Source organism: Panthera tigris, chromosome A3 (assembly GCF_018350195.1).
Source record: "Panthera tigris isolate Pti1 chromosome A3, P.tigris_Pti1_mat1.1, whole genome shotgun sequence".
NCBI lineage: Eukaryota > Metazoa > Chordata > Mammalia > Carnivora > Felidae > Panthera > Panthera tigris.
The window spans coordinates 51929964-51947943 of NC_056662.1; the positions used below are offsets into that span (position 1 = coordinate 51929964).

The window sequence follows — 17980 nt, forward strand, 5'->3', positions numbered from 1 at the left end:
ACACTAAAAAAAAAAAAAGAACAGCACAAAAATTTTCAAAAAAGGCTCTTGCAGATGCTGACATTTTCATATTAAATGTGTCAATATTCAATTTCTGCTTTGAAATTTGAAAATGGGTTGACAGAGAAAATATCTCATTTTTCAGTCTATAGTTCCCATATTTAATAGACACTTAAATAAAAAGTAGCAAAAGTGTAAACATACAAACATTGCAGAATATTTAGTCCTAGAATAGTAAGAGGCAGATGTAAAATTGTTTTCAACACTGAACCTCTACTTATAAAACACATTTGCTGTAGAATGCCTTGTTTAATATTCCTAGCATACCTTCAAATAATTTACAAAAGTGATCTTATGCTAGTTTTAAAGATGCATTAAAAATATACTACAGAAACAAATAATTGACATGGTCATAAATTTAAAAAGAAAAATTTAATTCCAGACTAGAATTTAGTACTTAATTTAAAACTTTTTGAAATAAGTAAAATGTTTTAAAGCAATTTCTATTTAGCTTAATTAAATTTTAAATGTTTGTTTTTGAGAGAGAGAGAGATAGAGAGAGGGGGAGTGAGCGGAGGGAGGGGGGGTGCAGAGAGAGAGAGAGGGAGACCCAGAATCTGAAGCAGGCTCCAGGTCCTGAGCTGTCAGCACAGAGCCTGACACAGGGCTTGAACTCATGTACCATGAGATCATGACCTGAGCCAGAGTTGGACATCCAACTGACTTAGCCACTCAGGCACCCCTATTTAGCTTAATTAATGGTGGGTATATCAAGGAAGCATTTTTTCCCTTCTATTTCTAAATTTTCAAAATGGGAAAAACTAATCATAATGTAACTTCAATGTCTGTATTTCTACTATGACCAGATCCTACTACAACAAGATGGCACTATTTAGTCTATACCTCAAAGACTATCTCCTTATTTCACTGCCCGTATTACACAGTTTCTGAGTTTGTAACAGTGCCCTTGGTAGTGACATTTCCCTGCTGCTGCCTGGAGATAGTGAAGCCAAGACACCCTGCTCTTGTTGCATGTAAAATTCCACAGTCAAATGAAATCAGTCGGATTTTCAACATACTTGGTGGAGGACCTATCTCAGGGGGAGGAAGGGAAACCTGGATGTTTCTTTTAATTTTGACTTTACCTTTCTTGTTTAGCTCCCTCGGTTTCAGTCTGAGACACAGATTTATTTTTCTGTTGTTTTAGAACATTGTGAACGCGGACTTTGTAGTTCTCAAATTCAGAGGCTATAGTAGCTTGTTCTGCCTATGACATTTAAAAGAGAGAGAATAATTTTTCTATTGTGTTTTCTATTGTAACATAATCCTCTTATTTTCTTTCAGATTAATGACTTACAATGAAAACCTGTTTTAGAAAATGAATAAAATGGCTGACACTCTTTATCCCTTTGATTAACTTACCCTAAAAAGTGTGTTTCTGTTGGCCTTACACTTTTTAATTTTTTGAATGATATAATTTTGTTTGACAGGAGATGTTTCTACATGTTTTCTTCCCTGGTAGATTAATTGAGTACCCATAAATTTTGTAATGGCACTATTTTTGCCTTTGGAAACTTGGAAAGATTTTTATTTAAGATAGTCCCTCTTTTCATAAATACAAGAAAAATTAATTAAAAGAAATTAAGCTACTTGAACTTCATTTTTCTAAAGAGAGAGGGAAAAGTGAAATTCTAGGTCTTTCACTTTCCCAAGGTGATCTCCTGTCACCCTTCTGCCAAAATTGCTTAGATGATAGCTGCACCTCTCACAAAGCTACTGTATTGAATTTGTTTTGTATGCTGAAGAAAGCAGACCCTCAGAGCCATTCTAGTAGAATGTTATTTTATAATCATTTGGCCCTCAGAAACAACTATATGCTTTTTAGATTATAAAATTTAAAGAAAATAACTCTTACATACAGAAATTGCAAAGCAAGGTTAAAATGGAAACATGTACCTATGTCTTCCCTTTTAACAAAAAAAAGGTTATGCACATGACAGGAGTGGGATGGGGTTGGGGTTAGAGTCAGATGAGTTACACCGAATTTTCCTCTAATAAGTGCTCTTAAATAACAGCAAACACTAAAAGGCCAGACCACAGCCCTCTCGTGAACTGCTTGCTAGGTGATAACAACACCTGTCGTCTGTGTCCATGTGAAGCATGTACCTTGGCAGCGTGGCATTCTTCCTGAAGGGCTGTCACTTTTTGCTGGTATGCGCTCAGTGTGCGCTGGTGCTGGTCTGCAGAGGTCTTCAGCTGTTCATGAACTTTATGTTTCTCAGAGGTTATGTCAGCCAGCTGAATCTGGGACAAAACCTTTCAATTAAGCTCTAGCAAATTGGATCTTCACTAATTAAAGATGTTCCTTTAAATAAACTTGAGTTTTGGATCATGAGTATGTATAAGGTATAAAACTAAATAGAATTTAAAATATCTATTATTATTAAAAGAGTAAAGGCAATATAATAGAACATTTCCCCAATAAATTCAGTTTTCCTTAAAATCAATCATGAAAAATCATAAATTCCAGACTACTTGTTATAGTTCAATGTTTAATTGAATATATCAAGATATTATATAAATATAACAGTTACAAAAATATATATAATAATGGAAATATACATACATATGTATACAATATAAACATATGAAACCATTTTATAAACTGATTCTTGTGACTGCACTATCATTTAGAAAGCTCAGATACAGCTCTGGGGCCATGTTGATTTTGTGTTGCACTATTCTTAGTGCATTAAGGATTTTCAAATACATGAAGAGGATCTAGCTTAAGCTAAATGGGATACTCCAGTTATATGCCATACCTGGCTTACTGCTTCTACTTTTTCAAAATGTTGAGGAAGGATATTGGGGGGGGGGAATGTGTGTGGGTATATAAAAATATGTACATAAGGATATTTAGAAAAATCCCTACATGGTACCTTACTTCTTTTGTAAATCCTCAGAAGTAAAAAGAATCTTACTTTATAGACTTCTACTTGCTGCTGGCTTGCCTCCAGCTCACCCTTTAAAGATGCTTGAAGTATTAAGTGATCAGTTTCCTAAAGAATAAGAATCCTGGTTATATTTAGAAAAGAAGGGATTTATAGATACATAAACTGAAATATGAAAATGGGAAATTAACATACTGCTTGCTTTGAATCTGCCAGTTCTTTTTTGGTTTTCACAAGCAACTGCTTGATTTTGGTATTCTTTTCCTCAGACTGTTGCACTGAAGACTGTAGTGAAGCTAGCAAAGGAAATAATTCCAGAAGAGGTTGAACAATTTTTATGAATGACTTTAAATAAAGAAATGACAAGTCTTTTCTTTGTATTAACCCATATTTGAAAGAAACTTGTCTTAGCCTTTTATTATGGAACATTTCAAATATACATGACAGCAGTGCCAACAGTGTAATAAACTCCCGGCACCCCTCTCTCAGCTTTAACAATTACCAATACATGGCCAATCTTGTTTCACCCAGAACAGGAATCTGGTCTGCAAGCTAAAATCTGGCTGCTGCCTGTTTTGTAAAGAGTTTTATTATAACACAGTCAAGTTCAATTATTTACATATTGTTCACATTTGCTTTAGTACAGCAATGACAAATTTACTAATGGCAATAGAGATATGATATGACCTGTAAAGCCTAAAATATTTACTGTGTGGCCCTTGAAAGAAAAAGTTTGCCAACCACTAACCTATACCCTTACCTATTCCTTATGCCCTCACTGGTTTTTGGGTGATTGTTTTTGTTTTTTGTTTTTTTGGTTCTTCACAAGAAATCCATTGAACTGTAAACATTTCAGTATACATCTCTTAAAATAAAGTTATATACTTAGTGTATAACTAAAAGATAAAAGCTTTACTTTTAAGAAGTACCTCAAAAGAGGTGCCATGTATTTCCAATTATATCACAGCAGAGGCACATACCTGATTGCCTGTTTTTGTGGTACTAATTGTTTTATGGAATGGGACTGTCAGTGACAGTTCACTAAGGAACAAATAAAACGTGATAAAAACAAAAAACTTTTATGCTAACAGAGGTAAAAAAAACCAAACATCATATAGGAATAAGTGGATTTACTGTCTAGATCACAGGTGCCCAACTACAACCAGCAGGCCAAATCTGGCCACAGCCTGTTGTGAAAGAGACAAAGAGTGTATGATAGAGACCACGTAGCCTGTGAAGCCATGGAGACTGACTTCCTGGTCCTTCAAGAAACAGTGTGCTGGACACCTGGTCTAAGCCAATTACATGGGCACTATGTAATTGTGCTACTAAAGTATATTATAATCAATGATTAACTTTATGTAGTTGTACTACATGTAAATATGAACACATATACTTTAAGAATATATCTTAACTATGACTTTTTATAAGTCTAATTTAGTTAACTTCTGGAAACTATTTGCTCAGTTCTGAAAAGCATTTTCTACAGCACAAATTACATATAAAACCTATGTTAAGTGCTTCAGGAATTATGATAAGATATAGTAAGTTCCTAAGCTCAAACCGTCTAAAAATGAAATTGGGGGATATAACATTTCACAGGATAACATAAAGCAAAATATAAATGTATGAAAGAAATACAAAAGGCTACAGAGATCCACAGGAGCCAAAGGTTATATAAAGTTCGCACAGGACAAAAAAAAAATTCACAGAATAGGAAACACTGAAGATTAGGAAGGATTCCCAGACGTGGGCATGATGGCGGGAGTGCGAGGGCATGAAAGGAGATTTCCTTTAGAGATGAGATATACAGTTACAGAGTGGGGATAAATGTTGGAGGGGTTTCAGATTAAGATGTGTGTTGCTAATTTATTAAGCAACCTCCCCCCGCCCCCACTTGCCCCCAGAACATTGTCTGGACGTTTTATCTTTTTCCTACTCTACTACATCTCCTTAGCCCAGCCTTCCAAGGCCCTTCATGCCATTAGCCTGGCGGCTTTTGGCAGATTCTACACCATTCCATTTAATCCAATATGTTGGCAGACCAATCTTCCCCCACTGTCTTTAAAAAGGGCCCCAATACATTCTTCATGTACTTCATGAACTGGATCAAAAATGTCTTCCTAATTATACCTCACTTCTCCCTGGCAGGTCAAGCCTTTCACTCCAACTGATCAACACTTCCAAAATTATGTTACTTCTTTTAACTTTTGCTTGTACCATGGCTGCATAAAGGAATACTCTTTCCTTGTCTGCTTTAAATCTCCAAACCTTACCTTCAGGACTCACCTTGAGCCCCAACTTGTAATTGTTTCAGTCTAGAGAATCTCTCTCCTCTGAACTCTAGTACTCACTTCCTGTACCATTTATTTCTATACTTATTTATTGAATAAATATCTTTTTTTTTAGTTTTTCCAAGGTATCAATCAATCTTCTTTCACTTTAGTTGATGATCAAACATACACGTAATCACTAATTCATAAAACCAAATGTTTGTAGAAGCAAGATGGCGGCGTAGGAGGATGCTGGGCTCACCGTGTCCTGCTGGTCACTTAGATTCCACCTACACCTGCCTAAATAACCCAGAAAACCGCCAGAAGACTAGCAGAACAGAGTCTCCGGAGCCAAGCGCAGACGAGAGGCCCACGGAAGAGGGTAGGAAGGGCAGCGAGGCGGAGCCCGCTACACGGACTGGCAGGAGGGAAACGGGCGGAGGGGCAACCGCCGGCCAAGCAGAGGCCCCGAATCTGGCTTGCAAAAGGGGAGGGGCCGGACGGAGAGTGTTCAGACAGCAAGCGGGACTTATCATCTGCTCGGAGAGCCGGAGGACTGGAGGACAACAGGAGGGAGAGTTGTTGAGCCCCGGACAACAGAGCTCAGCTTGGCTAGGAACAGAGGTGCTCTCCAGTGCCATCCCCCTAGCCCATCCCCCAGCCAAAATCCCAAAGGGAACCAGTTCCTGCCAGGGAACTTGCTTGCAACTAGCAAACACCCAAAGTTGTGCTTCTGCGGATCCATCCGTCCAGTGGCGGGTCTGACTCCTCCGGTGCCGCAGGGCCCCTCCTGAAGCAGATCACTGAAGGATAAGCGAGCTGAGCCTGCGCCTCCCACCCCTGTGCACCTTGCCGATCCACCCCAGCTAATACACCAGATCCCCAGCACCACAGGCCTGGCAGTGTGCAAGTAGGCCAGAGGGGCCACGCCACCCCACAGTGAATCCTGCCCCTAGGAGAGGGGAAGAGAAGGTACACACCAGTCTAACTGTGGCCCCAGCAGTGGGCAGGGGGCAGACCTTAGGTCTGACTGCGGCCCTGCCCACCAAATCCAGTTATTCAAGACAGCACAGGGGAAGTGCCCTGCAGGTCTGCACCACTCCAGAGACTATCCAAAATGACCAAATGGAAGAATTCCCCTCAAAAGAATCTCCAGGAAATAACAACAGCTAATGAACTGATCAAAAAGTATTTAAACAATATAACAGAGTGTGAATTTAGAATAATAGTCATGAAATTAATCGCTGAGCTTGAAAACAGTATAGAGGACAGCAGAAAATCTATTGCTACAGAGATCAAGGGACTAAGGAATAGTCAGGAGGAGCTAAAAAATGCTATAAACGAGCTGCGAAACAAAATGGAAATGACTACGGCTCGGATTGAAGAGGCAGAGGAGAGAATAGGTGAACTAGAAGACAAAATTATGGAAAAAGAGGAAGCTGAGAAAAAGAGAGATAAAAAAATCCAGGAGTATGAGGGGAAAATTAGAGAACTAAGTGATGCACTAAAGAGAAATAATCTACGCATAACTGGTATTCCAGAGGAGGAAGAGAGAGGGAAAGGTGCTGAAGGTGTACTTGAAGAAATCGTAGCTGAGAACTTCCCTGATCTGGGGAAGGAAAAAGACATTGAAATCCAAGAGGCACAGAGAACTCCCTTCAGATGTAACTTGAATCGATCTTCTGCACGACATATCATAGTGAAACTGGCAAAATACAAGGATAAAGAGAAAATTCTGAAAGCAGCGAGGGATAAATGTACCCTAACATATAAAGGGAAACCGGTAAGACTTGTGACGGATCTCTCTTCTGAAACTTGTCAGGCCAGAAAGGAATGGCAGGAGATCTTCAATGTGAACAACAGAAAAAATATGCAGCTGAGAATCCTTTATCCAGCAAGTCTGTCATTTAGAATAGAAGGAGAGATAAAGGTCTTCCCAAACAAACAAAAACTGAAGGAATTCGTCACCACTAAACCAGCCCTACAAGAGATCCTAAGGGGGATCCTGTGAGACAAAGTACCAGAGACATCACTACAAGCATAAAACATACACACATCACAATGACACTAAACCCATATCTTTCTATAATAACACTGAATGTAAATGGACTAAATGTGCCAACCAAAAGACATAGGGTATCAGAATGGATAAAAAAACAAGATCCATCTATTTGCTGTCTACAAGAGACTCATTTTAGACCTGAGGACACCTTCAGATTAAGAATGAGGGGATGGAGAACTATTTATCATGCTACTGGAAGTCAAAAGAAAGCTGGAGTAGCCATACTTATTTCAGACAAACTAGACTTTAAATTAAAGGCCGTCACAAGAGATGAAGAAGGGCATTATATAATAATTACAGGGTCTATCCATCAGGAAGAGCTAACAATTATAAATGTCTGTGAACCGAATATGGGAGCCCCCAAATAAATAAAACAATTACTCATAAACATAAGCAACCTTATTGATAAGAATGTGGTAATTGCAGGGAACTTTAACACTCCACTTACAGAAATGGATAGATCATCTAGACACATGGTCAATAAAGAAACAGGGGCCCTGGGGCGCCTGGGTGGCTCAGTCGGTTGAGCACCGGCTTCAGCTCAGGTCACGATCTCACGGTCCGTGAGTTCGAGCCCTGCGTCGGGCTCTGTGCTGACAGCTCAGAGCCTGGAGCCTGTTTCGGATTCTGTGTCTCCCTCTCTCTCTGACCCTCCCCATTCATGCTCTGTCTCTCTCTGTCTCAAAAATAAATAAACATTAAAAAAAAAAATTAAAAAAAAAAAAAAACAAGGGCTCTGAATGATAATTGGATCAGATGGACTTGACAGATATATTTAGAACTCTGCATCCCAAAGCAACAGAATATACTTTCTTCTCGAGTGCACATGGAACATTCTCCAAGATAGATCACATACTGGGTCACAAAACAGCCCTTCATAAGTATACAAGAATTGAAATCATACCATACATACTTTCAGACCACAATGCTATGAAGCTTGAAATCAACCACAGGAAAAAGTCTGGAAAACCTCCAAAAGCATGGAGGTTAAAAAACACCCTACTAAAGAATGAATGGGTCAACCAGGCAATTAGAGAAGAAATTAAAAAATATATGGAAACAAATGAAAATGAAAATACAACAATCCAAATGCTTTGGGATGCAGCGAAGGCAGTCCTGAGAGGAAAATACATTGCAATCCAGGTCTATCTCAAGAAACAAGAAAAATCCCAAATACAAACTCTAACAGCACACCTAAAGGAAACAGAAGCAGACCTAAACCCAGCATAGAAGAGAAATAATAAAGATCAGAGCAGAAATAAACAATATAGAATCTAAAAAAACTGTAGAGCAGATCAACGAAACCAAGAGTTGGTTTTTTGAAAAAAAAACAAACAAAATTGATAAACCTCTAGCCAGGCTTCTCAAAATGAAAAGGGAGATGGCCCAAATAGATAAAATCATGAATGAAAATGGAATTATTACAACCAATCCCTCAGAGATACAAGCAATTATCAGGGAATACTATGAAAATTTATATGCCAACAAACTGGACAACCTGGAAGAAATGGACAAATTCCTAAACACCCACACACTTCCAAAACTCAATCAGGAGGAAATAGAAAGCTTGAACAGACCCATAACCAGTGAAGAAATTCAATCAGTTATCAAAAATCTCCCAACAAATAAGAGTCCAGGACCAGATGGCTTTCCAGGGGAGTTCTACCAGACATTTAAAGCAGAGATAATACCTATCCTCCTTAAGCTATTCCAAAAAATAGAAAGGGAAGGAAAACTTCCAGACTCATTTTATGAAGCCAGTATTACTTTGATTCCTAAACCAGACAGAGACCCAGTAAAAAAATGAGAACTACAGGACAATATCCCTGATGAATATGGATGCAAAAATTCTCAGTAAGATACTAGCAACTAGAATTCAACAGCATATAAAAAGAATTATTCACCATGATCAAGTGGGATTCATTCCTGGGATGCAGGGCTGGTTCAACATTTGCAAATCAATCAACGTGATATATCACATTAAAAAAAGAAAAGAACCATATGATCCTGTCAATCGATGCAGAAAAGGCAGTTGACAAAATTCAGCACCTTTCTTAATAAAAACCCTTCAGAAAGTCGGGATAGAAGGAACATACTTAAACATCATAAAAGCCATTTATGAAAAGCCCACAGCTAACATCATCCTCAATGGGGAAAAACAGAGCTTTTTCCCTGAGATCAGGAACACAACAGGAATGTCCACTCTCACCGCTGTTGTTTAACATAGTGTTGGAAGTTCTAGCATCAACAATCAGACAACAAAAAAATCAAAGGCATCAAAATTGGCAAAGATGAAGTCAAGCTTTCACTTTTTGCCGATGACATGATATTATACATGGAAAACCCGATAGACTCCACCAAAAGTCTGCTAGAACTGATACATGAATTCAGCAAAGTTGCAGGATACAAAATCATTGTACAGAAATCAGTTGCATTCTTATACACTAATAATGAAGCAACAGAAAGACAAATAAAGAAACTGATCCCATTCACAATTGCACCAAGAAGCATAAAATACCTAGGGATAAATCTAACCAAAGATGTAAAAGATCTGTATGCTGAAAACTATAGAAAGCTTATGAAGGTAATTGAAGAAGATATAAAGAAATGGAAAAACATGCCGTGCTCATGGACTGGAGGAATAAATATTGTCAAAATGTCAATACTACCCAAAGCTATCTACACATTCAATGCAATCCCAATCAAAATTGCACCAGCATTCTTCTCGAAACTAGAACAAGCAATCCTAAAATTCATATGGAACCATAAAAGGCCCCGAATAGCCAAAGTAATTTTGAAGAAGAAGACCAAAGCAGGAGGCATCACAATCCCAGACTTTAGCCTCTACTACAAAGCTGTCATCATCAGGACAGCATGGTATTGGCACAAAAACAGACACATAGACCAATGGAATAGAATAGAAACCCCAGAACTAGACCCACAAATGTATGCCCAACTAATATTTGACAAAGCAGGAAAGAACATCCAATGGAAAAAAGACAGTCTCTTTAACAAATGGTGCTGGGAGAACTGGACAGCAACATGCAGAAGATTGAAACTAGACCACTTTCTCACACCATTCACAAAAATAAACTCAAAATGGATAAAGAACCTGAATGTGAGACAGGAAACCATCAAAACCCTAGAGGAGAAAGCAGGAAAAACCTCTCTGACCTCAGCCTCAGCAATTTCTTACTTGACACATCTCCAAAGGGAAGGGAATTAAAAGCAAAAATGAACTACTGGGACCTTATGAAGATAAAAAGTTTCTGCACAGCAAAGGAAACAACCGACAAAACTAAAAGGCAACCAACGGAATGGGAAAAGATATTTGCAAATGACATATCGGACAAAGGGCTAGTATCCAAAACCTATAAAGAGCTCACCAAAATCCACACCCGAAAAACAAATAATCCAGTGAAGAAATGGGCAGAAAACATGAATAGACACTTCTCTAAAGAAGACATCCGGATGGCCAACAGGCACATGAAAAGATGCTCAACGTCGCTCCTCATCAGGGAAATACAAATCAAAACCATACTCAGATATCCCCTCACGCCAGTCAGAGTGGCCAAAATGAACAAATCAGGAGACTATAGATGCTGGAGAGGATGTGGAGAAATGGGAACCCTCTTGCACTGTTGGTGGGAATGCAAATTGGTGAAGCCACTCTGGAAAACAGTGTGGAGGTTCCTCAAAAAATTAAAAATAGACCTTCTCTATGACCCAGCAATAGCACTGCTAGGAATTTACCCAAGGGATACAGGAGTACTGATGCATAGGGGCACTTGTACCCCAATGTTTATAGCAGCACTCTCAACAATAGCCAAATTATGGAAAGAGCCTAAATGTCCATCAACTGATGAATGGATAAAGAAATAGTGGTTTATATACACAATGGAGTACTACGTGGCAATGAGGAAGAATGAAATATGTCCCTTTGTAGCAACATGGATGGAACTAGAGAGTGCTATGCTAAGTGAAATAAGCCATACAGAGAAAGACAGATACCGTATGTTTTCACTCTTATGTGGATTCTGAGAAACCTAACAGAAACCCATGCTGGAGGGGAAGGAAAAAAAAAAAAAAAAAAGAGGTTAGAGTGGGAGAGAGCCAAAGCATAAGAGACCCTTAAAAACTGAGAACAAACTGAGGGTTGATGGGGGTGGGAGAGAGGGGAGGGTGGGTGATGGGTATTGAGGAGGGCACCTTTTGGGATGAGCACTGGGTATTGTATGGAAACCAATTTGACAATAAATTTCATATATTGAAAAAAAAAAACAACAACAAAAGAACCCCAAATTTTTTATTGAAGGAATATAATCTAGAGTTCTCCCATTCAATTTGCACCAAGAACACAGTTGGAAAATATGGTATGTATATAAGAAGAGATACATGCATAGTGAATTGGCTGGAAACTCTACAGTCGTTTCGATTATCTGAATATGTTATTTTTCCCCCCCTGGATGCAGGCAGATATCAGAACACTGCATATGTGGCTTCATTCCTTTGTTTATTCATGGAATCACATTTATTCAGCTGTGATTTGGCTACACGTTGAATGAAGTACCCATTATGAAACATTCATGGGAGATTTGTTACTTTATTTATTGTGGGGATGCCATTGAAAATACAAATCTGGATTATCTGGATTATCAGTGGTTTCTGTTAAAAGTAAATATAACATGGGTTTGAAAATTCCCCGAGCAGACAAAACCATTTAAGTCATATAACTGAAACTTATTTAGCTTATTGTGCAAAACAAGTGAACTTGTCATCTGGGAACCCCCATTGTAATAACCAATCATTGTAAAGGTTAAATTTACTTATTTTCACTTTACAAGCCAATCCTGTAAGGTAATACCCCTGGGCTATCAGTCTCTGAATTTGAAAACTCCCATTTTGTGAAATGGTCTTACATGCACACGAGATTCTTACTAAATATTATTTATTGATTTGGTGGCTTTAATTTTTGCTATTTCTGGATGTTTGACATTCCTAAGGTAGCATTAGCTTCAAAATCACATATGAGACTATTGAAAACACAGATTTTATTAAAAAAACCTTTTTTTTACATTTATTTTTATTTTTGAGAGACAGAGGGCAAACAGGGGAGGGGAAGAAAGAGAGAAAGATACAGAATCAGAAGCAGGCTCTCAGCTATCAGCACAAGCCCCAACGGGGGGTTTGAACCCACAATCATGAGACCATGACCTGAGGTAAAGTCAGACACTCAACCAAGCCACCCAGGTATGCCTGGAAAACACAGATTTTAATGCCCCACACTTTAAGATTCTGATTCTTTACATCTGTGCCTGGGCTTTCTAAAAAGCTCTCCAATACTGTGTGATACTCAAGTTAGGTCTGGGACCATTCAAGTTATGGTCTGGGACCACATAACACAGTGTTTCTTTTATAAAAATGTCTTTAAAAAATTTTTTTTTTCATTTATTTATTTTTCATGGACAGAGAGACAGAGCACAAGTGGGGGAGGGGCAGAGAGAGGAGACACAGAATCCAAAGCAGGCTTCAGGCTCTGAGCTGTCAGCACAGAGCCCGATGCAGGGCTTGAACTCACAAACTGTGAGGTCATGACCTGAGCCGAGGTTGGATGCTTAACCGACTGAGCCACCCAGGCACCCCCTTTTATAAAAATGTCTTAAAAAAAAGTTCTCTCACACATCTTAGTACCAGGAAAAGCTATGTTTCTTACAATTATCACATTTGTTTTAATATTGTGGCTCTTATAAACCCTGTACCTGAGAATGTTCCTGTCTTTGTATGGCTTCTGGGAAACTCCAAGTCAATTCATGCAGACCAAAGTGATACCAAAAGCACACAGAACATACACTTTATGTCTTGATCTTATGTCTGACTTTACTGTATAGTCCTATATCTCAACATTTGCTTTTATCTCATTTCCTCATCATTTATATATCTGAAATATTGTATAGTAGTATCTTGGCAGCCACCTCAAATCATTTTATGGGACTTCTGCTTCTTGTCATTTGGGAGTAACAAGTCTTAGACTTACTTTCCACCGTAATCAATTAGAAAACTGAACAAAATATATGAAAAAAAATCCTGCTTTCTGACATTAGACAATAAGCACTATAGAGCTGTGATCCCTGAGAGAAGGTAAACAAGGTGAGCCCTATTACAGTCCCAGCTTTTGGTCAGGAGGCAATTTCTAGACTGTGTTACAGAAAGGGACTCCCAAACAGAGCAGTGGTCTTGCTGAGATTCAAAGAACAATAGCTTTGGAAAGAACAGTGTATAGGGAACTATAATTGGAACAATTCCCAGGGCTCACAAAGGGCTATAAATTGTTCCAACCAGCCAGAGTAAAGAGACTTTAATACATAGGCACTCAGTAGACATTAGAAGATCCCTATTTTAGTAGAGAGGCTGATCTAAATCTATATGAAAGGACTCTCTACACTTGTCCTAAAAAAAAAAAAAAAGAAAGAAAAACAAGCCACAAAAGAATAAAACTGATCTATAAATGCCCGCCAAAGTTTAACTCTGTAAGTGAATACAAAAAATCTAGCACTCAACATGTAAAATTCACATCAAATTAAAAAATTATTTCCCATGCAAAGAAGCAGGGAATTATTACTGATTACAGGAGAAAAAAATTCAATCCATAGATTTAGAACAATAAATCACAGAATATGCTTAAAGACTGGAAGGAAAATATAATGAAGAGATAAATGGAAAACAGGAACAAAAAAAAAAAAACACAAATGGAATTTCTGGAGATGAAAAATATAATACCTCAAGAAAATATCACTGGATGGTAATAAAATATTAGACTCTGGAGATGAGAGAATTTAAAAATTACTTACTAATAGAAACAACTAGAATAGAAACTATATTCTATTTAATATTAGTATCCAAAAAGAAGCTCAGAAAGTGAAAAAAGAATAGAAAAAATGAACAAATTATCACTAATCTATGGTGATATATCAAGTGGTCTAATGTGTGTAATTGGAGTCTCAGGGGAAAAAAGAAGGAGGATTTAAACAAGAAAGAATAAAGTAAACAATGGCCAAAAATATGATCAACTTGAAGAAAACTAGAAAATCTAAATACAGCAAACAAATGCAAAAAACCACAAGCAGGATATAAACAGGGAAAGAAAACATAACAAGGCACATCATAAAATTCTATACCCAGCAGAACTATCTTTCAAAAATGAAGGCATTCTACCCTGAAAATGATGAAACGAAGGAATTCATCCCAAAAGAAAGAGGAGGAAGAAATGACAGGAAGGGGCTTAACCAACACAGATACAAGCAAGATGTCTCACCAGAATTAGAATCATGAAATAAGAATACTAGCTGGAGTCGAAAATAGATTAGAATCCCTTTCTGCAGAGATAAAAGAAGTAAAAGCCAGTCAGGATGAAATAAAAAATGTTGTAACTGAGCTGAAATCTCGAATGCATGCCATGGCATCAAGGATGGATGAGACAGAGCAGAGAATCAGTGATATAGAGGACAAACTTATGGAGAATAGGAAGCAGAAAAAAAGAGGGAGACTAAGGAAAAAGAGCACAATTTAAGAATTAGAGAAATCAGTGACTCATTAAAAAGGAACAACGTTAGAATCATAGGGGTCCCAGAAGATGAAGAGAGAGCAAAAGAGGTAGAAGGGTTATGGGAGCAAATCATAGCAGAAAACTTTCCTAAGCTGGGGGAAGACACAGACATCAAAATCCAGGAAGCACAGAGGACTCCCATTAGATTAAAAAAAAAACGACTGTCAACAAGGCCTATCATAGTCAAATTCACAACATACTCAGGCAAGGAGAGAATCATGAAAGTAGCAAAGGAAAAAAAGTCTTAACCTACAAGGGAAGACAAATCAGATTTGCAGCAGACCTGTCCACAGAAACTTGGCAATCCAGAAAGGAGTGGCAGGATATATTCAATGTGCTGAATCAGAAAAAATATGCAGCCAAGAACTCTTTATCCAGCAAGGCTGTCATTCAAAATAGGACAGATTAAAAGTTTCCCGAACAAAAATTAAAGGAGTTTGTGACCACTATACCAGTCCTGCAAGAAATTTTAAGGGGGGTTCCCTGAGGGAGAAAAGACTAAATAAATAAGTAAGTAAGTAAAGAAATAAATAAATAAATAAAATAAGGACCAAAAGGAACAAAGACTAGAAAGAACGAAAGAACACCAGCAGAAACTCCAACTCTACAAGTAACATAATGGTAATAAATTCATATCTTTCAGTGCTCACTGTAAATCAATGTATTAAATGCTCAAATCAAAAGACATAGGGCGACAGAATGGACAAGAAAACAAGATCCATCTATATGCTGTTTACAAGACACCCACTTTAATCTAAAGACACCTTCAGATTGAAAGTGAGGGGATGGAGAACCATCTGTCATGCTAATGGTCAATGAAAGAAAGCCAGAGTAGCCATATTTATATCAATCTAGACTTTAAAATAAAGACTGTAACAAGAGATGAATAAGGGCATTTTACCATAATTAAGGGGTCTATCCACCAAGAAGACCTGACAATTGTGAACATTTATGTGCCAACTGTGGAAACACCCAAGTATATAAATCAATTAATCACAAACATAAAAAACTCATTGATAATAATACCATAATAGTAGGGGACTTCAACACCCCCACTTCCAGCAATAGACAGATCATCTAATCAAAAAACCAACAAGGAAACAATGTCTTTGAATGAAACACTGGACCAGATGGACTTAACATATATGCAGAAGATTTCATCCTAAAGCAGTGGAATATACATTCTTCTCTAGCGCACAGGGATCGTTCTCCAGAACAGACCACATACTGGGACACAAATCAGCCCTCAACAAGTAGAAAAAGATCGAGATCATACTGTGCATATTTCAGACCACAATGCTATGAAACTTGAAATCAACAATCAGTAAAACTAAAAGGCAACCGATGGAATGGGAGAAAATATTTGCAAACGACATATCAGATAAAGGGTTATTATCCAAAATCTATAAAGAACTTATCAAACTCAACACCCAAAAAACAAATAATCCAGTGAAGAAAAGGGCAACAGACATGAATAGACACTTATCCAAGGAAGACATCCAGATGGCCAACAGAACATGAAAAATGCTCAACATCACTCATCTTCAGGAAATACAAATCAAAACCACAATGAGATACCACCTCACATCAGTCAGAATGGCTACAATTAATAACTCAGGCAACAACAGATGTTGGCGAAGATGTAGAGAAAGAGGAACCCTGTTGCACTGCTGGTGGGAATGCAAACTGGTGCAGCCACTCTGGAAACAGTATGGAGTTTCCTCAAAAAAGTAAAAATAGAACTACCCTATGAACCAGCAATTGCACTACTAGGTATTTATCCAAGGGATACAGGTGTGCTGTTTTGAAGGGACACATGCACCCCAATGTTTATAGCAGCACTAGCAACAACAATCAAAGTATGGAAGGAGCCCAAACGTCCACAGATGGATGAATGGATAAAGAAGATGTGGTATATATAGACAATGGAGTATTACTCAGCCATCAAAAAGAATGAAATCTTGCCATTTGCAAGTATGTGGATGGAACTAAAGGTATTATGCTAAGCAAAATTAGTCAGAGAAAGACAAATATCATATGACTTCACACTGAGGACTTTAAGACACATACCAGATGAACACAAGGGAAGGGAAGGAAAAGTAATATAAAAACAGGGAGGGGGAAAAACATAAGACTCTTAAACATGGAGAACAAACAGAGGGTTACTTGAGGGGTTGTGGGAGGGAGGGGGGGATGGGCTAAATGGGTAACAGGCATTATGGAATCTACCCTGAAATCATTGTTGTATTATATAGTAACTAACTTGGATGTAAAAAAAAAAAAGAATAAAATTTTACAGTTAAGAAAAAAATGAAGGCAATTTTTTGGGGATGAAAGACATGACAGAATTCAATACCTACAGCCCACAGTACAAGATATGTTAAAGGAAGTCCTTCAGGCAAAAGGAAAGTCATACTTGATGAAATCTGGATATACATGAAATGAAGAGCAACAGAGATGGTAAATATGTGGGTAAATAGTTAAAAAAATTTTTTCTAGTTTTTTACTTCTTTAAAACAGGGATTGGAAAATGTTTTACATGGTGAGGTAATAAATATTATAGTGTTGCAGGTGATACAGTCAGTATCTGTTACAACTACTCAACTGTGCTGTTATAGCATGAAAGTAGCCATAGGTGATACACACAAATGTACATGGCAATGTTTCAATAAAACCTTTATATATATATACATATATATATATATAAATATATATAAATATATATAAATATATAAATATATAAATATAAAAACCTACATATATATATATATGAATAACTGTGGGCCATGGTTTGCATATCTCTCTTTAATAAAGAAATATTTTTAAAGAAAAACAACACAGTTATTACATTCCTAACACATGTGAAAAACACGTGAAGCAAAATGTGTGATAAAAATAAAGCAAAGACCAACAATGGGGAAACAAACAGTACTGTAAGATTCTTATACTATATATGAAGTGGTATAATTTACTTAAATGTAATCTGTAATAAATTTATGATATATTATAAACCCTAAGCCCACCACTAAACACTAACAATGGTATAGTTATCTCTTAATAGGTATCTCTTAATAAAAGAGATAAAATAGCA

At 37.5% G+C, this 17980-nt stretch overlaps 1 protein-coding gene across 1 annotated transcript in view; it reads right to left on the reverse strand.

Annotated features, from left to right (window-relative positions):
- GCC2 (GRIP and coiled-coil domain containing 2) overlaps nucleotides 1–17980 on the reverse strand; it is a 65728-nt gene that overhangs the window by 22780 nt on the left and 24968 nt on the right. The window contains exons 14-17 of the mRNA XM_042981057.1: nucleotides 3147–3247; nucleotides 2982–3059; nucleotides 2167–2304; nucleotides 1146–1267 (exon numbers count right to left, since the gene is read on the reverse strand). Of these exons, the coding sequence (XP_042836991.1) occupies nucleotides 1146–1267; nucleotides 2167–2304; nucleotides 2982–3059; nucleotides 3147–3247 (439 nt within the window). The remainder of the gene's footprint in view (nucleotides 1–1145; nucleotides 1268–2166; nucleotides 2305–2981; nucleotides 3060–3146; nucleotides 3248–17980) is intronic.